The sequence below is a fragment of the Rattus norvegicus genome, chromosome 2 (assembly GCF_021556685.1).
Source record: "Rattus norvegicus strain SHRSP/BbbUtx chromosome 2, alternate assembly SHRSP_T2T, whole genome shotgun sequence".
In the NCBI taxonomy this organism is placed as follows: Eukaryota; Metazoa; Chordata; class Mammalia; order Rodentia; family Muridae; genus Rattus; species Rattus norvegicus.
This window is the reverse complement of record NC_141535.1, coordinates 125,053,381-125,074,205: the sequence shown is the minus strand read 5'-3', so window position 1 is coordinate 125,074,205 and position 20,825 is coordinate 125,053,381. Positions and strand designations below refer to the sequence as shown.

The following is a 20,825-nucleotide window of genomic DNA, read 5'->3' as shown; positions in this document are numbered from 1 at the left end:
GACAAGTAGGAGGCAGAGGCAGGTGGATCTTTGTGAGTTCAAGGCCACCCTGGTCTACGGAGTTCTAGGACAGCCAAAGCTACACAGAAAAACTCTGTCTTGAAGATAGACAAGAAGAACCCAACCTGAAGAGAAGCAATTTCTCTAAGAAAGTAATGCTTTGTCAGAACTTGGTTTAAGAGCATGAGTGGACTGGGAAATGGCAGGGCAAAGGCACTGAGGCAGAGGGCAGGGCTTACAAACAACCTAGAAGGAAGACATTTTGGGAGGTTTCTCAGGTCCACAGTGACTGGAGTAGTGACTGAAAAGTCCTATTCAATCTGGATTCCTCAATAAGTTCAAAGTCCTCATTATAAAGGAAATGTGAACAGTATATACATTTCATGGGTGCTGACATTTTCAGCATAAGTGAAAGAAGATTAATGTGGTTTGGAAGTTTACAGCGCTTACTGCTTTTATAGTCGACTCAGAACCAACATGGTAGCTTCAACTGCCTGTAACTTGGATCCAAGGTGGTTTCTGATGCCTTCTAACCTTAGTAGGTGAAATGAGGTTCCTTACAAAAGGTGCCTACAGAGCTCAGTAGGAGGTGCTAACAAAGTTTTTCCCTCTTGACCAATTCCATCCTACCAAGGCAGAGAGGCCTGTGCAGGTACATAGCCTTGCTGTGCCCAGATGGATCTTTTGTCTGAGTGCCCAGCAGCCAGTATGTTTATCAGCCTCCCTGGTTCAGTTCCCATGTCTGTCTGGGTGAGGCAGGAACTCCTAGTGGAGGGATGATGGAAAAGACAGCGCGTGGGTTAAATCAATAAAAGACCAGTCTCAAAAAGGGGTGGGTGTGAGGATGGCACTATTCCTAAGTAGCAAACACAATTTAAGAATGAATTTATGGTAACTTATCTAATATTTAAAACAAGTAATTAACCAAATCAACCAAGTTAAGGAAAACTTACAACTGTGTTTATTTTATAAAATGTGTTTACAGAAATCTTATCAGACACAAGTGCTATAAAAATAAATATAAAATATACACGTTTACATATTGCTTATACATACAATATTTACATATTCAAAATGGTAAAACTAGCATGTTTTGTCCATGATTCTCAATGTCTTATTAAAAAAGAAAATAAAAAAACACGCCACACACAACTTAGTTCAATACAAGTATAGGAGCACAAAAGTCTGAAGGATTACATGCTTGGAGCAAAATTAGCTTTATGACCACTGTATTTGGTAACTATAATTTTATTGTTTTCTTAGTATATTTTTTAATGGTGTAGATTAAAATTCTGTTTAATAGAAAGGCTTTCTGAAGTTAAAGTAAATTTAAAAAAAATCACTTACTTGAAAGCCAAGCAAAAAATCATTTATTAAATATAGACATCCAAGACTTAAATTACTGAAAACTAGGAGTTGGATTAGAAAACATCAGAAGGATGGAAGAAAGACATTGCAATTTCTGTTTGATGTATTCAGGCAATTTTTCATTTTCTCCATACCTAAGCAGAAAAATAGAACTTCATTACTTGGACCTTAATACTCAAAAGCCTATTTCCCAGTAATCCTATAATGATAAGAGATATACATCAAGAAAACAATAAATACACTTCCTAGGATTCCAAATCAACTGAAGCATGCTCAATTGGTTTCTTTCAAAAAAACAACACTTTGATAGTTTTTGTACAAGCATAATTTTAGGTTACTTTTAAAGAAACAAATACTTTGATCTATCATTAGTTGAATACTCAGAGACAGCACTTGTAAGTTGGAAAGACTAGTGTGATTTGCCTTCAAAGATGTCTGTCAGTGCTGGGTTATACATTTCAGTTAGAGGGTTTACATAGCATCTGAGAGGGCTGAGGTTCACTGCTTAGCAGAAATAAAAACCAAACTGTTAACAAGGCTTTTAAAAGACACAACTTTTATTTGGGGAAAATAACCAAGTTTCTATAGTTAATTTAGACTTTTGAGACAGGGTCTCACATAATCCTACTAACTCCTACTAACAGGATGTACACTACCACATCCAGCTGGAGGTCAATGTTAAGTGTCTTCTTCAATCACTTTCTACCTTTTAGTTTCACACAGTGTTTTTCAATGAAACTGAAGTTGACTAGATTGGCCAGCCAGTGAGCCAAGGATCCTCTTGTCCCCAGTTCCCCAGTATAGTGCACACTGCCTTGCCTTTTTCATGGGTGCTGGGGCCCTGAACAAATGTCCTCATGTTTGCAAAGGAAGGTTTAAGCAACTGAGCCATCTCTTCAGCCCGCTAGGGCCTTTCTGTGTTTATTTTTTGGTACAGAAGTCTCACTATATAGCCCCTAGCTAGCCTGGAAGTCATACAGATCACGCTGGCTTTGAACTCACAAAAATCCACCTACCCCTCTTTCTCTCCCAAGTACCTGGCTCCTCCATGTTCTTTAAGTAAATCATTTATTTTACTTTTATAAGTCTATTCTGAAAAGAGTCAACCTAATTAGGCCATTGAATGATAAGGGTTACAAAGAAATCCTATCACTTGAGTTGATTATGGGTAGATTATTCATATAGATAACCATGACATTTATATTAAAGGCTACTAAAGGTTATGAACAGTTAAAAGTAATGAATAGTATAAGTAAATTATTAAAATATTGTATTTATTAAGTCATTTATTTCAAGCACAAAATGAGAGCAAGCACTGAATCCACCCAGTGCTGTTAGAGCTTACCTAGTTGTCTGACCGTCTGGTGATGTATAACTGATGGAAGATACTCCTGCCTGGACAACCAACTGTGACCCATCATTAAACTGAACCCACACAGCTCCACTAGTTAGCTAGAAAAGAAAGCAGCATAGAAAATGACTATACAGAAGACAACTTGATGGTTTTTAAGGGCTCACTTAAAAAATGTTCTATACAGTTTTGCTTCATTTGTTCATTTAGTGTTTGGGGTTCCCCCACCTTTTTGAAACAGTGTCTCCGTATATAGAACTAACTGGTCTTAACTCAGAGTTCTACCTGCCTCACCTTAAGAGTTCTGGGATTGGGGCTGGGGATTTAGCTCAATGGTAGAGCGCTTACCTAGGAAGCGCAGGGCCCTGGGTTCGGTCCCCAGCTCCGAAAAAAAGAACCAAAAAAAAAAAAAAAAAAAAAAAAAAAAAAAAAGAGTTCTGGGATTAAAGGCACACATCACACTTAGTTATTTTTTCTTGTACAACTTCTGTACAACTTGCTCACAACACCTGAAGAGGCCAGAAGAGGGCATCAGATTCCCTACAACTGGAATTACAAATCATGTAGGAATAACTTGGGTCCTCTGCAAGAGTACCAAGTGCTCTTAATCATGGAGCCATCTCTCCAGCTCCACATTTTGATAGGGTCTCACTCACTACATAGCCAATACTGGCAATGACTTAACTCCTACTTCTGCTTCCTAAATACCAGGATTCTAGGCTTGGGTGATCACTCCCAGACTCAATACAGCTTTTAAAAAACTGCTGCCCGTATCTACAGACTGGGGTTAGAAAAGATCTTAGTATTGAAAATACTCATGCTCCCCACTTCCTATTCAGATCATTCCTCTAGTGGCTAAGGCATCATAATATTAAAAACTCTCAATAAAGTTGGTTATTTGAAATTATCCACTGAATTAGGGTTTTGATTTTTTCCCCCATTAAAGCATTTCTCCCCAAGATAGGTCTAAGAAATGACAAAAGCTCCCCTGTGTTATTTCTACTGAAACTTGCCTTTGTGCTGCTATAAATGGAAAGATGTGGTAGGTAAGAAAACATCATAGCCTTCAGACACAGACAGTCCTGTATTTACACCAGAACAGATACACTTGCCGCAAGAGTATGCAAATCAATCTACCATAAAGGGATGTAATTTTATTGTCTTTAAAAGGGTATATAAACTCAACAATGTATGTGAGAAACAGGACTGTACAGCAGGCAGTCCTCAACAAATGTCACCAAGTACCATGAAGTACTAGAGTGAAATTTCTTTAACTATAAAGTAAAAATGAAGTCTTCATGCTTCACACCTTCTGAGGACACACACAATATAAATGTATAAACACTGAATAAAACTATGAGAATTCAATGTTGATTTAGTTTTTACCATTTTTAATGCCCTAGACATCATTCTCTATTCTGCACAACTCTTATCATGACATCATCTACATCTCATATCAACATTAGAAGCTTTGATATATATCAATTAGAAAAAGCTAAAATTTTGGGAATATAACCAATGTAAAAAAATGTACGCACACACACTTCCTAGAAAACAGAAATCATTAAAATAATTTATATTATTGGCTAATAGTTTAATCAAGAGGTTTGCAGAGAGAAAATTACTTTCTTAGAAATGTCTCACCTGTGTAGCCCAACCAACATTTTTCACAAAAACAGATTTCAAAAGCTGTGCTGATTTAGGAAGACTTGAAGAGATGCTTGTTCCTGTAGTAGCTGCTGTTTGGCCAGGTCCTTCCACTGTCACAGCCTTCAAACCATAAGGGGGAGAAGACATTCCTTAGCACATTCATAAGTCACTTTAGTAAAAGTACAGGATTGCTTCATGATGTTACGTATTCTCAAAGCAAAAATTCTAAAAATACCAACCTCATTGCTCAAAATAAAAATGAAAAAGACCAAATCATGCCTTCTGTTCTCATTTTAGTAAATTTCTTTCCTTTTTTTTTTAATTTAGAGAATACTTTATTAGTTTTTGTAATCAAACCCACGTAGATAAGACCTTACATATTTAATACAGTGTGTTACCCCTGTACAAATGGAAAAAACTTAAGTTCAACATTTCTACACCAATATGGCTGTTAATTTCTGTACAGTGCCAACTCAACACAGTAAACGGGGATACTTGTAAATTTCTTTCCCTTTCTTTCCCCTTAAGCTATTCTTGTAGGTAAAGACGGCAAACACGCATACGTGTGAGTACATACACATACACTAGTATGTATAGTTCCTGAGCACTGTATTCTTGCATATTCACATAGTCTTTACTGCAATGACAGTTCACTGAGGAAATCTAGTAACTTTTCCATGAGCCATGAGGCAGCTGACAGCGTGTGCAAGGACCTTTAGTTTATTCAGGCAAAGTAGCTCAGTACGACTGAATAGTAAGTGGTGTTTTTATTTTTCTGGGTGACATTGGAATCTAACCTATGGACCTTGAGCATATATCTTACAACTGAGATTACCAACGTATAGCTTCACTACTACTTCTTCTTTTTTTTTTTTTAGATTTATTTTATTTATATGAATACACTGTATCTGTCTTCAGACACACCAGAAGAGGGCATCGGATCCCATTACAGATGGTTGTGAGCCACCGTGTGGTTGCTGGGAATTGAACTCGAGACCTCTGGAAGAGCAGGTTGGTGCTCTTAACCACTGAGCCAGATCTCCAGCCCCATAGCTTCACTTCTTAATAAAAGGACCCGAGGCACTCACTTCAGGGTCTAAAGTATGTGACACGTATTTACTTACAGAAGGACTGAGTACTGGTGTCTGTGTTGGGAAAGCCGCACTATTCGCGCTCAATCTGCTTGATGATGCTTGCTCTCCCTTTGAGTAGCCTGGGTCCACAGGAGGTGGTGATAAGGCTTTAGGTGAACTAGTAGTACCAGGTTTTCTGAAGAAAAGAGAATATCCTGATATAGCTTCTCAAAGCTTTACAAGAGAACTAAGTACTTATTTAGATGTGTGTGTGTGTGTGTGTGTGTGTGTGTGTGTGTGTGTGTGTGTGTGTGTGTATGTGTGTGTTTGACACAGAAACTCACTACACAGAGATCCACTTGGTTCTGCCAATGCAGTGTTGAAATTAAAGGTGTGGGCCACCAGGCCTGGCTACTGAAATTTTTAAATTTAAACTTTATTTACTACCTACGTCTGTGTGAATGGTGTGGGAATATAGGCACGCATATGCCCCACACGCATATGCCCCACATGCATAGGCACACATATGTTTCTAGAGGTCAGAAAATGAAGTCTGGTATAAGTGTTCTTCAATTTTTATGTGGGTTTCAGGGATAGAGCTTAGGTTAGTAGCAAGCATCAAGCCATCTCACTAGCTTTTGTAGCTGTTTTGAAATGGGGTGGCCCCAGTTCCTCCTGCCTCTATCTTGTAGCTGCCAGGATTATGGGGTGTCACCATGGTGCAATTCTAAATATCATTTACAAGGAAGTGACCAGACTCAATCTTAAAGATTTTAGCCATTGTTAGAAATTTTAAGCTCTTACCTTCCTACAATTATTGGGAAGAATGAAGAGCCCCTGCTTCTTTTTTCCTCTTCAGAGATTACAGATTCCAGTGCCAAGCAAGTACGGTGACCCTATTACAGAGAAGACTGCCTCCTGTCAACAGTTCATTGCTTTAACATGTGATTGTTAACTGGATCAAGTACAGATACATACCTCATTGGCATGGTCCATATAGATTTTTACTTCCTCTTTCAAGCTGGTAAAGTCATTCTCATTTTTTAAAGTGTAAGATAACCCAGTTTTTTCAATTATGTGAATTACATCTTCTGTTTTATGTATTTTGGCTCCTGAAAATTAAGTAAAAAACCATTTGCTATCAGTTCTTTTATTATTCCTTCATTTAATTATTATATTAGTATACAATGGATGACAAATTATTTACATTCATTTATTGACCATTGGTAAAATGGTACTCAATATTCCACAAATGTAAGCCATCATTTCCCTCTTGGCATATATCTGATCTGACGCCACACAAAGGCATTGTCCATATACGGAGTAGCAGAGACAGCTGTAATCACGTGCTGTGTGTATACATAGGAACTGTTCATGGAAAGACACAGGTAAACCAACTCAACTTTACAGAATGCCCCAAGGGACTGTCTGGTAAACCCTATCTTTTGTCACATTTTAGCTGTCAAAACTCGAGTGTGGGTTTCAAGTAAGATGGGATACTGCTTTTCATGCAGTGTTTATACCAAAGACTGATAAGGAGCTAAGCAGAGAGCACAGACTAGATCACACTGGGATTGCTGATGAGCCCGGGTTTGGCAGTAACTTTGGATCACATGAAGTACACTCACCATCATAAAACCAAACTTCAAAATCAGCACCAGGAGAATTTTCCATCAAAATACATTTAGCATATCTTGTAAAGTAAGTGATTTTGGGAGTTTTGGACCTTACAAGCTGAATGAATCTGGAAGCATACTGATATTTCCGCCAGTATTTTTCTAAAGAGGAAAAACATACCTAATTAATGAAGAAAGAGTCAACTAAACATACAGTTCCAATCCCTACTAAGGTCAGACAGACTTCCTTCTTTCTGAAAGTTACTTCAACCAAGATGTGCTATTCAGTAGTTACTCTTCCAACTCAGCTTCTCAGAGCTTCTGCTCTAGGAGACAGTTACTAATTCCTATAAATTACTTTCATTTCAAAAGTGAAAATTATAGTAAAATTTACTATATAGTAAATAATTTATACTTTATAGTAAAATTTTTGATGATTCTGGGTGGACCAATAACTAAGCAAGAACATAGGCTATAGTTCGAATGTTCCTTCAGAGCTAGTTTTTTTTTTTTTTTTTGGTTCTTTTTTTCGGAGCTGGGGACTGAACCCAGGGCCTTGCGCTTCCTAGGCAAGCGCCCTAACCCAGAGCTAGTTTTTTTTTTTTTTTTTTTGGCTCTTTTTTTCGGAGCTGGGGACCGAACCCAGGGCCTTGCGCTTAAGCGTTCTACCACTGAGCTAAATCCCCAACCCCTCAGAGCTAGTTTTTACCTAAGAGGTTCATGGTAACATACCATAAACAGCGGAGTAATAAGATACACCAGATCTTCCCAGACACTAAGTACATGAATTTGAATGGTAGCGCAACTGAAACCAAGGTAGTTATAACTTACCTGCTACAACTTACTATATCCAAAAATCAGAATAAATGTGTATGTAAACCTATGATCTCAGCCCATCTCCTGCTCACTAATGTACATACCTGGTAAACTGTCAAAGCTGTACCTGCTGATGTTGTCAGTAGGCAAGGGTGGTCTATCAGCAAGAGGAAAGCCTCTTCCATCATTTGGGTAATAAACGGTGATCTGATTAAAAAAATTAAAACTTCTAATTATAGTCATTAAGTATTATTGCTTGTTAAAGATTCTATGTTAAACATTAATTTAAACATTAATTTTAAGGAAAATATTAAAATAGTTTCTAAAAGCAATAAAAGTATTTAAGCTAAAAATTTAATCTTATTACTAGTAATAATTATTTTCATTTTTCAGTTTATAAATTTCAAAGATAGATTAAATATCATATTGTAAAAAGAACTGAATACCAAATGTTTAAAGCCACACCTGAAATTACAAGTTAATAAAATTAGTACACTACCGTAGTCCCATCACTAGATATCTGAAGAACTTCTTTCACATGTCCTTCAGATGTACACTCTTTTAGAAGCTCCACACACACCTCCTCTGAATCAAGGATGCTCACCTAGAGAAACAGAGAAATCAACAAAGTGTTGTTTTAGAACACTTCTGGGACATACTCCTTAAAAGGGAAAAGTACTCAACCATAGCAGGAATAACAAACTCCAACTGCTGCCTCCCGTTGGCAGTCTAGAATAGAGACTGCACTTGGGTGGGGCTGTGAGACAGAAGGCATAGAGGTGAGAGAGTATAGTCAAGTGTGAAATGCTAACCAATGAGCAAGAAGCAAGCAGAAGGTGGGTGGGTGCAGGGACGCTGAAGACAATGTGACCAAACAAAGGCAAGATTACATGACATGGAGACAAGGAGGGAGCAGGACAAAGACGGAACCACAAACAAGCTATTGTCTTCACATCTGCTCACTAACTTAACACAGAAGAGTAGACTGCTTCTCGTGTTTTAAAAAGCTCTATTTTTAGCTTACTCTTGACTTGAAATGAAATTAAATGTAGAAACTGAAGCTAAACCAAAGGGCTAATATTAAATGTCAAGTCACAGCTGCAAGTATAAATATTTAATAAAGTACATAGGCAATATTTTAAAATATTTTCATTGAACTATTTTTAAATATAATTTAGGGTTTAGAGAGGTGGCTCAGTGATTAAGAGCACTTATTGCTCTTTCAGAGGCCTTGAATCAGTTCCCAGAGTCATATGGTAGCTCATAACTGACTGTAATTACAATGCCAAGGAACTTAATGTCTTTTTCTGGCCTCCCTGGGTACCAGACTAGCATGGAGTGCTTATACATATACACAGGTAAAACAGACTCAAAAATAAATACATTAAAAAGCATCAATAATGTAAGAGTTCCAAGCTTATGAGAATCAACTTGCCATTCTTTTTTTTTTTTTTTTTTTATTAACTTGAGTATTTCTTATTTACATTTCGAGTGTTATTCCCTTTCCCGGTTTACGGGCCAACATCCCCCTAACTCCCCCCTCCCCTTCTCTAAGGGTGTTCCCCTCCCCCCTCCCCCCATTGCCGCCCTCCCCCCAACAGTCTAGTTCACTGGGGGTTCAGTCTTAGCAGGACCCAGGGCTTCCCCTTACACTGGTGCTCTTACTAGGATATTCATTGCTACCTATGAGGTCAGAGTCCAGGGTCAGTCCCTGTATAGTCTTTCAACTTGCCATTCTTACAAAGCTAGAGGGAGCACCAGGCTAGGGTACACCTGCAATCCCAGCATTCATGAGGCAGAGGCAGGACACTTCGAGGCAGTCCTGGATTACCTACCAGAAACACTCACACTCTCTCTCTCTCTCTCTCTCTCTCTCTCTCTCTCTCTCTCTCTCTCACACACACACACACACACACACACACACACACACACACACACACACACACACAGTCCGAATACTACCTTCTTAAAATCAGAGAGAAACTATGCTATTTTCCATGAATGTTCAATTTCTCCCCCTCATGTTGTTTATAGAATACCTCATATTCCAGAGATATCATAAACATCAAAAAGATCACACTCAAGAATTTTATTCTAAAGAAAACATCAAATAGTAACTTAGAAAAATAACTGACATACCACAGCCTTTTTGGTTTTCTGTCTGATTGGTTTTAGTCTGTGAGCAACCAAAGGAGAGGTAATGCTTCTTAAGGTAGGTTTCCTGTAACCCAATGTTGACTCCATACTTCTACTCTTGTTTTGTTCAGAATGAGGATGTATGGCCAGCTCTTGCTGCATGATCTCAGGTTTATGGTGATGTGCAGTCATGTATTTCATGGTACTCAGCTGCTTTGCAGGATGAACGTTAGCAGAATTATCGGAATTCTTGCTGGCTCTTGTGTCAGTCCAAGTATTTCTTAATGTGTCCTGCACATCAGGATAGTCCTGGAAATCTCTGTTTGGGCTAATGGTGTTGTGCTCACTAGTTTCTCCTAAAGGAGATAAAACATACATTAAAAAAAAAAAGCAGTTTAGTAAACTGTAGCATAAATGTGCTGATTCTAATAGCATTTGGAGGGGCAGAGTTTGAAGACTGGGCCTTCCTATGAAGCCCTGGCTGTCCTGGAATTTACTATGTACACCATGCCCAGCTCTACACTACCACCTTTTTTAAAACAGAAAATATCAGTTATAAACATTAATGTATTATATTTCAAAGTCTCTTTATTTAAATCAGTAAATTGTAGCTGTTCTTACTAAGTGGGGGAAATATGTAATTATCTTGACAGATGCAAATTTCTTCTACAATAACTAGTTTACTATACATAACACTATTATATACCTTATATATTAAGTAAATGAGCTCTTAACTTTTTAAATAAAGATAAAAGTAGTTAATGGAACATTTAAAGTGAGGTTGAAGAAAAACTTAGTATCCTTATGGTTATGAAAATGTACTAGTATAAAATCAAAATTTTAATCAAGGCAAAAAGAAGTTACTCATTCTAAGGCAAGTCCATGTTCATCAAAAGTCCCAATCTAAGAAAGAAAATATGTAAACCTTTTTAAGCCAAGAACTGTTTATCCCATCTCCTTACAATAATAATTACTACTACAAATGTATTTGTACCTACATATAAATAATTTAATGACATGAAACTCTCTAGGGTAAACTGTAATTACCTTATTTCTTTTTTGAGACAAGGTCTCCCTTATGCAGCCTGGCTGGTGCTGAGATCATAAAATCATGATCCCTATGCCTCAGCCTCCCAAGTGGCCTAATTAAAGGCATGGCCACCACAGCCTGCTGCTATTATTTTTTTCCAAAGGTCTTAAATGATCAGTTACATAGAACTGTAGATTTTTAGTATTAAACTTTCAGAATTTTCATAACAATGTATTCCTAAATAACTTGTAAAGCTTCTTGTCCTCGCATTCTAATTATAAGGGAAAATATTTTGTATCAAGCAAAGTACTTTACAATTAGAATAGAATGAGTAAATTATTTATATAAAGGGTTTTTTTATCTCAGAAAAGCCCATATTACCAAATTAAAATAACCTGTAAACAAATAAGTATAAGAATGCAAGACTAATTAATATATAAGGCAGTTTTGTAGTTGAAAAAAAAAACCACTAACCAATATAGAAGGTCAGATTAATTTCCTTTCAGACCTGTGAAACTCAAAACATGTCTTTCAAGCAGGAAAACAGACTCCTTGACAAGATATAACAACTCTGCTTAATGAGAGCCACACCTCAACACTCCACAGACAACACAGTATGTGGTGAAAGACGATCTCCTCCTCCAGATGCTGCCTTCTAATTCCCACTATTATTTCCCATCCACCTTCTGTGTTAGTCATTAATGGGGGATACTTAATCTCCACATTATTAATAATGACCTAGGGATACCCACTTAAAACGTTTAGGTTTCAATATGAGGACTAAAATTTTCACACCAGCTTCTTACAAGTAAAGTTAGGCATCTTTGGATGACTTTCTGTGCACCAATAACAGCTGCTTTGGCATAGGCATCGAGTGAACAGAAGGCATCAGCATCTAGCCTGAGCTAGAACTACATAAGAACCCTGCCTCTTCTGCCTAATCACTGAGGAGCTATGAAACCAAGTTCTGCACACAATCTGCTCATGTATAAATAGCTTTCTTCCTATTTATAATGAAAACTTAACAAACTAATTAGATACATTAATATTAAGGAGTAGAAAGCGTAAATATTCCAAATCTCAAGTAATGGTTTTCTTAGATTGAAGTAGAAAACTGCAATGTTTGTGGGTTCCAGGTTATTACATTTTAATTAAATACTCTCCATTAAAAACTCACCATTCATTTGCAGATTCCCAAACCACTGTTGTACTATCTCCATCTGAGGTGTCTGGTCTGCAAATGGAAAAGGAGTTTTCCCTAGACAATGATGATTGGAACTAAAGAGGGGGAAAAAAAAAATCCCATAAACCAACTATTAGAGAAGGAAGGGTTGGGGAGAGAACCCAGAGCTGCATACACACATACACACTGAATATGCATTCTATGTCAGAGAATTCCCAGTTCCTAAACATTTTACGGCAGAACCTTGTATTTAAATACCTGAATTTTAGAATAACTTTAAAAACAGTATTTGTAGAAGCCTCTCTAAAATTCCAATACCAAAATGTTACTCACTATAATAGCACCACTGTATGCCTACTATCCTTTTATAAGCATATAATTCAAACAATTAGGCAAGAAAATTAGTGTTCCTATCAGAAGCAGTCAGTGTCACACCTCCTTACTCAGCACCAGCTTCCCTCTACATACAGCTACTAGTCCTTTAGTGAGCAGACTTGTTTATAAATACTGTGTTCAGCCAGCGGTCAGCTCCAAATAACAACCTAGCCTACAAACTTACACTCATGAACACCAACACTTTTTTTTTGCAGTGCTGAAGACTGACATGAGGGCACTATGCATGCTAAGCCACTGCTCTCCCAATGAGCTGTATCTAACCAGCTTATGTGCACATAAGAGACCATAATCAACGCTAACAACTTAAAACCCTTTTTGTTTTGAAAACAGACAAGCCTAAAACTTGCTGTCCTATAGACTGGACATGATCCTTTAGCATGATCCTTTTTGCCTGTACCTCCCAAGTTCTAGGAATACAGACACGTACTACCTACCACACCTGGATCAAACTTGTAATTCTATTTCTGTAAGGGAAACAAACACCTAGGTATTTATGCCACAACCTTGTTTGGATGCAGCTTTTTATTTGTGCTAATACAATGTTAATCAAAATGCTTCTGAAAGATAATCCTTATACTGCTTGTTCATTATAAGATCTTTCAAAATATCCACAACTATTGGCTGTTCATTTTTAATGAAGTTAAAAACATTGACATTGCTCTTGGTGGGTGAATACCTGTGTTTAGTTTCATCCAGTGATGATCTTCTGGGCTTTGAAAGCATTTCTACTGAGTGACACCGCTCTATTGAGTATGTTTTTGCTCGAGACTGATTAGAAGGGTTGGATCTATCAGAGGAATGAGCTCTGCGAAGGTATCGAGAATGTGGCCTTTCTTCTGCATCTTCAATTACTCTTCCCCGCCCCCTATTATTAGCTTCTTGTTCTGGATTTCCCCATTGAGTACAAAAATTACTTCCATCTCCTGAAGAAAAGTCACTTGAATTTTTATTTTTTTGAAATACAGTAATTTTATTTGGAAGTGGTTGACCAACCAAAAGTCTTCTTCTGTCAAGTAGGCTACCACTCAAACTGGTTCCGGAAGAAGCTGTAATTGTTGTGGAAAGTGTGGCATGCCCACTATCCATTGAGTCCTCTACAGTCCCTAAGTCTTTACTCTTTGTTGAAGGATTTCGTGACATAAAAGGATGGTCCAACACAGAAGACAGACTTAACCGATCTGCAGGGTTTCTACGAAGTAATTGGTGGATAAGGTCCTGGGCCTCTCGTGACAAAAAGGCTGGCATTTCATAATCTGCCAATACTACTTTGTTCAATGTGTTTTTGACTGTATCAGTGTCAAAAGGTGGTCTTCCAATAAGTAATGTATAAAACATACAGCCCAATGACCAAATATCAGATTCAAGTCCATGTGCACTTCGAGTTGCAATTTCTGGTGAAATATAATTAGGGGTTCCACACAGGGTGTAATGCTTCTCATGTGGCATTTTCAATTGTGTTGCTAGTCCAAAGTCAGCAATTTTTATGTTCATATTCCGTGTAAGTAAGATGTTAGAGAGTGTGAGGTCGCGGTGTAGTATGCCGTGAGAATGAAGATACAGCATTCCTGTGATGATCTGGTGCATGAAGTGCCTGGCTGCGAGGATGAGAAAAAGAGAACATAACAATTCAAAACTTCTGGGAAATCTAGTGTCTAGAATACCTGATAAGACCTAGTATACATGCCAGAGTATTAAAATCCTAGCCTGCGGCTTTGATTTACCAACTAAGACACCACTCTATCAATATGATGCTATCTAGTTCCCCTTATAAAAACTAGGCACTCCTTTTAATCTTTGCTGTTTCAACTTGTAAGCTGAGAGAAGCCAAATTTTATACCAGTTGAAAGTGTTTATAGTAGCTAGGTAACCAGATATCCACACACAAAAAAATTTAAATTTTACAAACAATTCATAAACATATTACTTGTAAGGCAAAAAGTATATTCCTTTAATGTTTTCCAAACTCTACCCCAAAGTATTTAGTAAAAACATTTCTTCTTGACATGTGTAGTATACATGTGTATGCTTACTTCTGTCTGAGTAGACATGTGGGCATGGTAGCCAGAGGTTGACATAAGCTGCCTTCCTCAAATGCTTTCCGTCTTACAGACTGAGGCAAGTCTCTTGAATCCAGAATCACTTTCCAGTAGTCTAGCTAGTGAGCTGCCTGGGGGAATCTTATTTCTAGTTTCCGAGTACCAAGTACAATAAGCAGGTTGCCACATTCACCCAAGCATTTCCATGAGTGCTGGGGACCAAACCCAGTTCTCATACTTGCAGGGAAGAACTTTACGCACAGCCTCCATTGCAAACATTTTATATACTTCTTAATGTCTCTGTATAACTACATATAAAGCTACAGACACATAATGCTTTTAAAATATTAAAAAAATTATCAAAGTAGTTTCATTACTTTTCCTTCTTTAGCACATTGTTATTTCTATAACAATATCATAGATTTTTAAAAATTTTTGTCCATTGGTGTTCTGTCTGCACGTATGTCTGAGAAGGTGCTAGATCCCCAGGGATTGGAGCTACAATTAGGTGTGAGCGGCCATGTGGTTGCTGGGAATTGAACCAGGGTCCTCTGGAAGAACACTCGGTGCTTTTAACCTCTGAGCCACCTCTCCAGCCCCTAAAAATTTTTACTTAATTGCCATTGACATTTGTGTAATTTCTGATGTTTCAAGATTACAAAAATATAAACATTCTTGTGTTTACTTTTTGTGTTATACATGAGTTTCCCTGTGACACACACAGACACAACACACAGTTATAAGGCATAAAAATGTATTAGTTTCATACCTTGGTAAGTTAGCTTTAAAGGCCTTATTAATCAAAAAGTCCTGATTTAGTGTGTGGAAACGGCCCTTCATTACTCTGATAGGACCCTCGTGACCACTCTGGAGTCTAAGCATCTTTTCATGTTTACTAGCTATTTGAGCCTTCTCCTTAGGAAATAGTCTGCTCATATCTTCTAGTTTCTTATTGGATTATCCTTCCTCTCTTAGGTACTCCTTTAATTTTTCAACATGAGTTTTTCAGTTATATGCACTAGACACTAATTTGTTAGTGGAAAACAGGGAGCCTAGGGCTTTGTGCTGAATCAAACGTGCTACCACTGAATCCAGCCCCAGCCTTATTAATCATCCGTTTTGCAGATTCTTTCTTTTCATCTTTGTCTTAAACTTGGTGGGAAAAGTGCATCTTTGGTTATATACAAGTTTTTAAGTTTAGTTCATCTAACAGATAATTTTTTTCTTTATAAATATTGTCTTAATAAAATGTTTATAAAAATTACGAAGCATTTTGAAAAATACAGTGACCAACATCTATATGTATAGAACCTGCCCCCTCCAGCTGTATTATTTCCTCAGAATAAACTTTTAACAATGGAATTTGAGAAAAAAATTTACCAATGTTTCTACAATTTAGTATGTGTTAACAACTGTTGTCCAACAGATTTAAATGTATAAAAGGACCTATCAGGCCAGTGTGATGGCTCAGCAGGTAAAGGTGCTTTTAGCCGAGTTTGACAACCTGAGTTTGATACTAGAACCCACCAGATACAAAGAGATGGCTAACTCCCTCGAGCAAACCTCTGACCTTAACACACAAGATACAAATGAATAATGGATATTAAAAACAAAACCAAACACCCATATTCCTTAGTTCTATCTGCAGTATCAGCTGTAGTTTGGAAGAAAAAAAAAGCACAAAGTCAGTAGTTTAACAACACATGGAGCTTATCTGATTAGAGAAAATGGGGGACAAATTGAAATTCATTTTGTATTTCATAGAAAATTATTAGGTGTGGCAAAAAGCTTTGTTGCTATATTCATTTAAAAATCTGCACTGTAAAGATTATCATCTGGGTAGTCTGAACCACTCCATACTTTCAGAAGTTGAGTAATAAGTAATAAGCACAGTTCTCTGCATTTCAGACCTCTGATATACAGTAATGTTCTCAATGTTTATTTGGAAACATTAGTCAAAGACATTCTAAGCAGTTTTCCAGATCTGAAAAGATTTACTGTCAATTGTTACCTTTTTTAGTTTAAAATAAACACATGTTAAAAAAATACATACTGTTCTTGCAAAGGACCCAAACTTTATTCCCAGCATCTAAGTTAACCCCTCATGGGCAGGGGCAGCTACCTACACTACATGCACATACCTATATACAGAGGCACTCAGACACGAGGCTTAAAAAAAGAAAAGAAATTGTCGAGGCTGAAAGGATAGCCCAGTGGATAAGAGTCCTAGCTGATCTCCCAAAGGACCTGGACTCCCAACACGCACACTGTGCCTCACAATCAGATTCCAGACAGTCTAATGCCTTCCTCTGGACTCCCAGGGTACCAAGCACACATATAGCATACAGACACACAAGCAGGTAAAAACTCAATACATTCAAAATAAATAGATTAAATATGTATTACTAAGCTGGGTGTAGTGGTTTACACTTTTAATCCCACCACTCAGGAGGCAGAGGCAGGTGGCTCTCTGTGAGTTTGAGGGCAGCCTCATGTATATAGTGAATTCCAGGTCAAAGGGCAAAATAGTAGAGTCTTTGTCTCAACAATACAGAACAAAATGTTTACTAAATGTTATAAAATAGCACATTTTTCAAAACCACATCTTGAAAAGTCAAGTGTTTACCAACAGAAAAAAAGAGGGAGACAAATTCCACTCCCAACCCCCAAAGGACACCCACCTTCGCTTTCGGAGAAAGGCTTCATTCTGTTCTTTAGGTACCTGTTCATTTCTCCGTTGTGGCACATTTCTAATACCAGGTATACGTAATTGTTATCTTCAAAGTAATTATAGAGCTAAAACAGAGAAGGTGCAGTCAGTTACACAAACACCCAGCTTTCCTTAACTACTGTAATACACCTTATATCTTACCTCCAAGACAGAGGGGTGTTTCAACTGGCAATGTATTTTCACCTCATTTTGGACTCTCTGTACCATTCCAGCTTTGTACATGGCTTTCTTATCTATCTAGAAATAAGAAGAGAGATTTATTTTGTTTGATTTTTATGGTTCTGTAGTTTGATCTAGAATCCTGTGCATGCTAGAGAAACACACTCTACCACCTAGCTGTAGCCCTAAGCCCAGACAACAATCTACAATTGTAAGAAGTCCTTTTTATATGGTCTTGGAAGTCAATTTACTCTCATCTGTGCCTCACCCTTGCCGAGTACCTAGCCGAGTACATTCAAAATGTGTCCAATGCATTTATGTGACAGCAGAGGTTGGCCCTGGATTTAGCATTTTCCTTTTTACAAATCTTCAGAGACACGATTACAGGCTGACCATAATGATATTCTTGGACTGCTACAGCCACACATGGGCATATTATTCTAAGTACATTGCTAACTTTTTCATATAAGTATTCATAGCAACAAAATGTATTAGTCTCCCGAACACTATAAAGTATAAAAACTTCACTTAAGCAAGTTAAGAGTCTCTTAAATGTCTTTAAATTCAGATGCTGCACTTAACAGCACTGTCTTTTGAATATCCATTATATTATGCAATGTATTACTACATATGCACACATGCGGGAGGTGGCAGGTGCATGCAGTCTTTAGTAGATAGAGTGGGCATTTTGAATAGCACCCCTCTATTGCTCTTTAGTACCTTGCAAAATACTGAAGAAACAATAATTAATACTTTCTTACCATTTTGATTGCAACTTCCAAACCAGTGTGTATGGACTCAGCTCTGTAGACACCAGCAAATGATCCTTTACCAAGTAGATTTCCAACCTTAAAGTCCTTAAAAAAATTTAAAGATTACAAGTGAGGAATCGCAGAACTAGAAAGCAAGAAAGCTAGGTAGGAACTGGAATGTAAAATGGGCCAGGGGGAAAATGGGACATAGTTCAAGAAGCTGCCACACCTCGATGATGCAGGTGTCTGGGGTGGAAGGCATCTTGATGCTGAGAGACTTTCTAAGCTCCAGCCCTGTTGGAAGCTAAGGACTCTAATGAGCTGGTTAACTCGGGTCCCAACTCTGGTCCATCAGGCTCCCGCCGCAGCTCCCGCCACGGTAACCGCCGTCCCCGGGGAGGGGGCAGGCGGAGCGCGGCTTTGGAGGCGGGAGTGGCAATCCGACGCCTAGGGGAGCCGGGACCGGGCGGGGCCCACAGCTGGCGACACACTTGCTGGGTACCAGGCGCTCCCCTCCGGGCGGGGCTCCCAGGGGCGGGCCGCTTCGCTGGTCCCTCCACAATCTGCCCAGTCACTGCGCCTGCCCGCGGAACACCGCATTACCTGTGTCACTGAGCACCAGTGAGTGAGCGAGCGCCTCATCCAGACTAACTCAGCCTGCGCCCGCCCGCTCCGGTGTTTGTACCAAGCGGTATTCCGACCTTCCCTCAGCACAGTGCTCGGTGCACCTCAGCTTAGTCGGTCCCCGAATATCAGAGTCCGCCTCACTCGGACCTTCCCTCGGTTCCGCGCCCGCCCGCCCGCCTCACCTCGATCCTCTCTCCGATGCACGCCGCCATGTTCCCGAGCCGCCGGTGCCCCGGGTTCGGCCGTCTCGCAGTCCCTCCGAGGCAGCGCTCCGAGAAGCCAGCAGGTCTTGGCGCCCATCAGGATGCTTTCTCTATGCCGCCGCCGCTGGCGACGCCGCCAACGCCACCGAAAGTTTATCTCGGTACCTCCAGAGGCCTGGGCGGCGCATCGATGCTCCCATTTTGAAAAATTCCCGCCGGTCTCCGAACCGGCCAGGCTGGCGGTGACGTCAGCACTCTCCACTTCTGAGAGGCTGAGACCGACGCGCATGCGCGGCAGGGGCTTCCGCGCTCTGGTCCGGAAGTGGGTCCAAGTTTGATGGAAAGTGGTCGGTGTGAAACTGACCAAAACGCGGACGCTAACAGTGGATGTTTCTAGTTGGTAGGTTACGTTTTGATCTGAAGGACGACGCAGTTTCAGAGCCGGGAGCAGAGCGCAATACCAGAGGGTTTCCCTAGCATACTCCGGACTTTGGCTTTCCCTAACAATTCTTTCAAATAAGTGTTTAGACTTGACCTGGGGGGGTAAAGTCGATTACCTTCCTTAGAATAAGCCCCGCCCACCTTGTACACCTTCGTAGTTTTTCCCCTTTATACAGCTATTATGTTTTTCCCCTTTATACAGCTATTAATGTGTGATGCTTTAAGATGATGAATAGTATAGCGAAAATACCGACTCTGCTTTAAAGGCGTGGGGATGTACTTGAGTGGTAAAATGCTTGTCAAGCACGTACAAATCCTTGGGTTCCAGCCCCTTCTCTCCCAGCAATCCCCTGCCCAGGCAAATATTAAAAGTTGGGACACAGCGACACACTCGTTGAGTCCGTCCTTGGATTGTAACAAGTTTCAGGTTAACCTGGGCTACCAATCTCACAAATTATATGTGACTTAGGCTAAGTTATTTTCCTTGAAAACTGTTTTGAATAGTAGTAAGGATCTTTACAAGCAGAGAAAAGAGGTAATCACAAACTGTTAGTAAATAAACCTGCAGGGTTTTTTTTAAGCTTAGTTGTCCTGAGATTTTAAATCAGATGCAAAAGATCAAAAGTAATGACTTGTTTTTAAGGCCCGAAATCGTGTGTTATCTCTCAGTCTGCCTGTGTTTTATCTCCTTTAAACAGAAGTCCTAATAGTATTACAATCCAGGTCTAGGTTGTTATCCTGAAATGCCAGTGACTCCAGGACAGGAAAAAGACTGGTTTGGAAAGACAGCAAACCAAAGATAATGGCACTTGGGGAAGGAGCGTGTGTGTGTTTGTCTGGCAACAAAAATGGATCTCAAAGGGCAGTTTAGAAAGACTAAGTGAGGTCCTTATTTGGGACCATTTTCTTTGACTGTTATATCCTTGAGATAAATTAAAGCCAATCTCCACACATATTTAGATGAACACATTGTTATCCTGCAAACAAAGCATCATTTCACAAGTGCTTGGCCCATGCTTTCCAGTTCCAGTTCTCAGGGGTTGGAGATATGACACAGTGATTGAGAGCTTGCTGCTGTGGGAGAAAGGGCCATATTCATCAGTCCTCCCTGCTGTCAGCTTGCCTTCTGTTACCCAAGTCCATGGGCTCTGATGCCATCTTCTGGCTTCTATTGGCATGACACTCATGTACACAAACCTATACTTACATATACTCACATTATAAAAATAAAATCTAAAAAACAAAAAAAGTTGATTA

General features: G+C 39.0%; 2 protein-coding genes across 5 annotated transcripts in view; one reads left to right on the top strand and one right to left on the bottom strand.

The window, feature by feature from the left end:
* Window positions 1–5,375, top strand: part of Mfsd8 (major facilitator superfamily domain containing 8) — a 31,299-nt gene extending 25,924 nt beyond the window's left edge. The window contains exon 13 of the mRNA XM_087626287.1: window positions 5,288–5,375. Within this exon, the coding sequence (XP_087482413.1) occupies window positions 5,288–5,357 (70 nt within the window). The 3' untranslated portion in view covers window positions 5,358–5,375. The remainder of the gene's footprint in view (window positions 1–5,287) is intronic.
* On the bottom strand, window positions 939–19,351 carry Plk4 (polo-like kinase 4). Of its 4 annotated transcripts, none has more exons than NM_001395103.1 (16): window positions 19,107–19,351; window positions 18,307–18,402; window positions 17,528–17,623; window positions 17,337–17,451; window positions 13,296–14,214; window positions 12,218–12,318; window positions 10,014–10,366; window positions 8,374–8,478; window positions 7,979–8,081; window positions 7,071–7,220; window positions 6,421–6,554; window positions 6,247–6,338; window positions 5,494–5,638; window positions 4,364–4,489; window positions 2,714–2,820; window positions 939–1,502 (listed from the first exon to the last, which is right to left on the bottom strand). In NM_001395103.1, exons 1-16 carry the CDS (start codon window positions 19,134–19,136, stop codon window positions 1,400–1,402), a joined length of 2,775 nt encoding a protein of 924 aa, NP_001382032.1. In that variant the 5' UTR covers window positions 19,137–19,351; the 3' UTR covers window positions 939–1,399. The 4 variants fall into 4 exon arrangements, with proteins under 4 accessions (NP_001382032.1, XP_087478347.1, XP_087478345.1 ...); XM_087622221.1 differs by having other exon boundaries at window positions 17,528–17,619; XM_087622219.1 differs by lacking the exon at window positions 19,107–19,351 and adding an exon at window positions 18,527–18,691.
* Between the last annotated feature and the right edge of the window lie 1,474 nt (window positions 19,352–20,825).

Excerpts from the sequence above, each read along its gene's own strand:
- Plk4 (XM_087622219.1), bottom strand. The coding sequence starts at position 18,559 with ATGCCTTCCACCCCAGACACCTGCATCATCGAG. Across the intron at positions 4,490-5,493 it reads CACCAGTACTCAGTCCTTCT|GCTGTGACAGTGGAAGGACC; the intron begins GTAAGTAAATAC and ends TATGGTTTGAAG. Across the intron at positions 2,821-4,363 it reads ATGTTGGTTGGGCTACACAG|CTAACTAGTGGAGCTGTGTG; the intron begins GTGAGACATTTC and ends TTTCTTTTCTAG.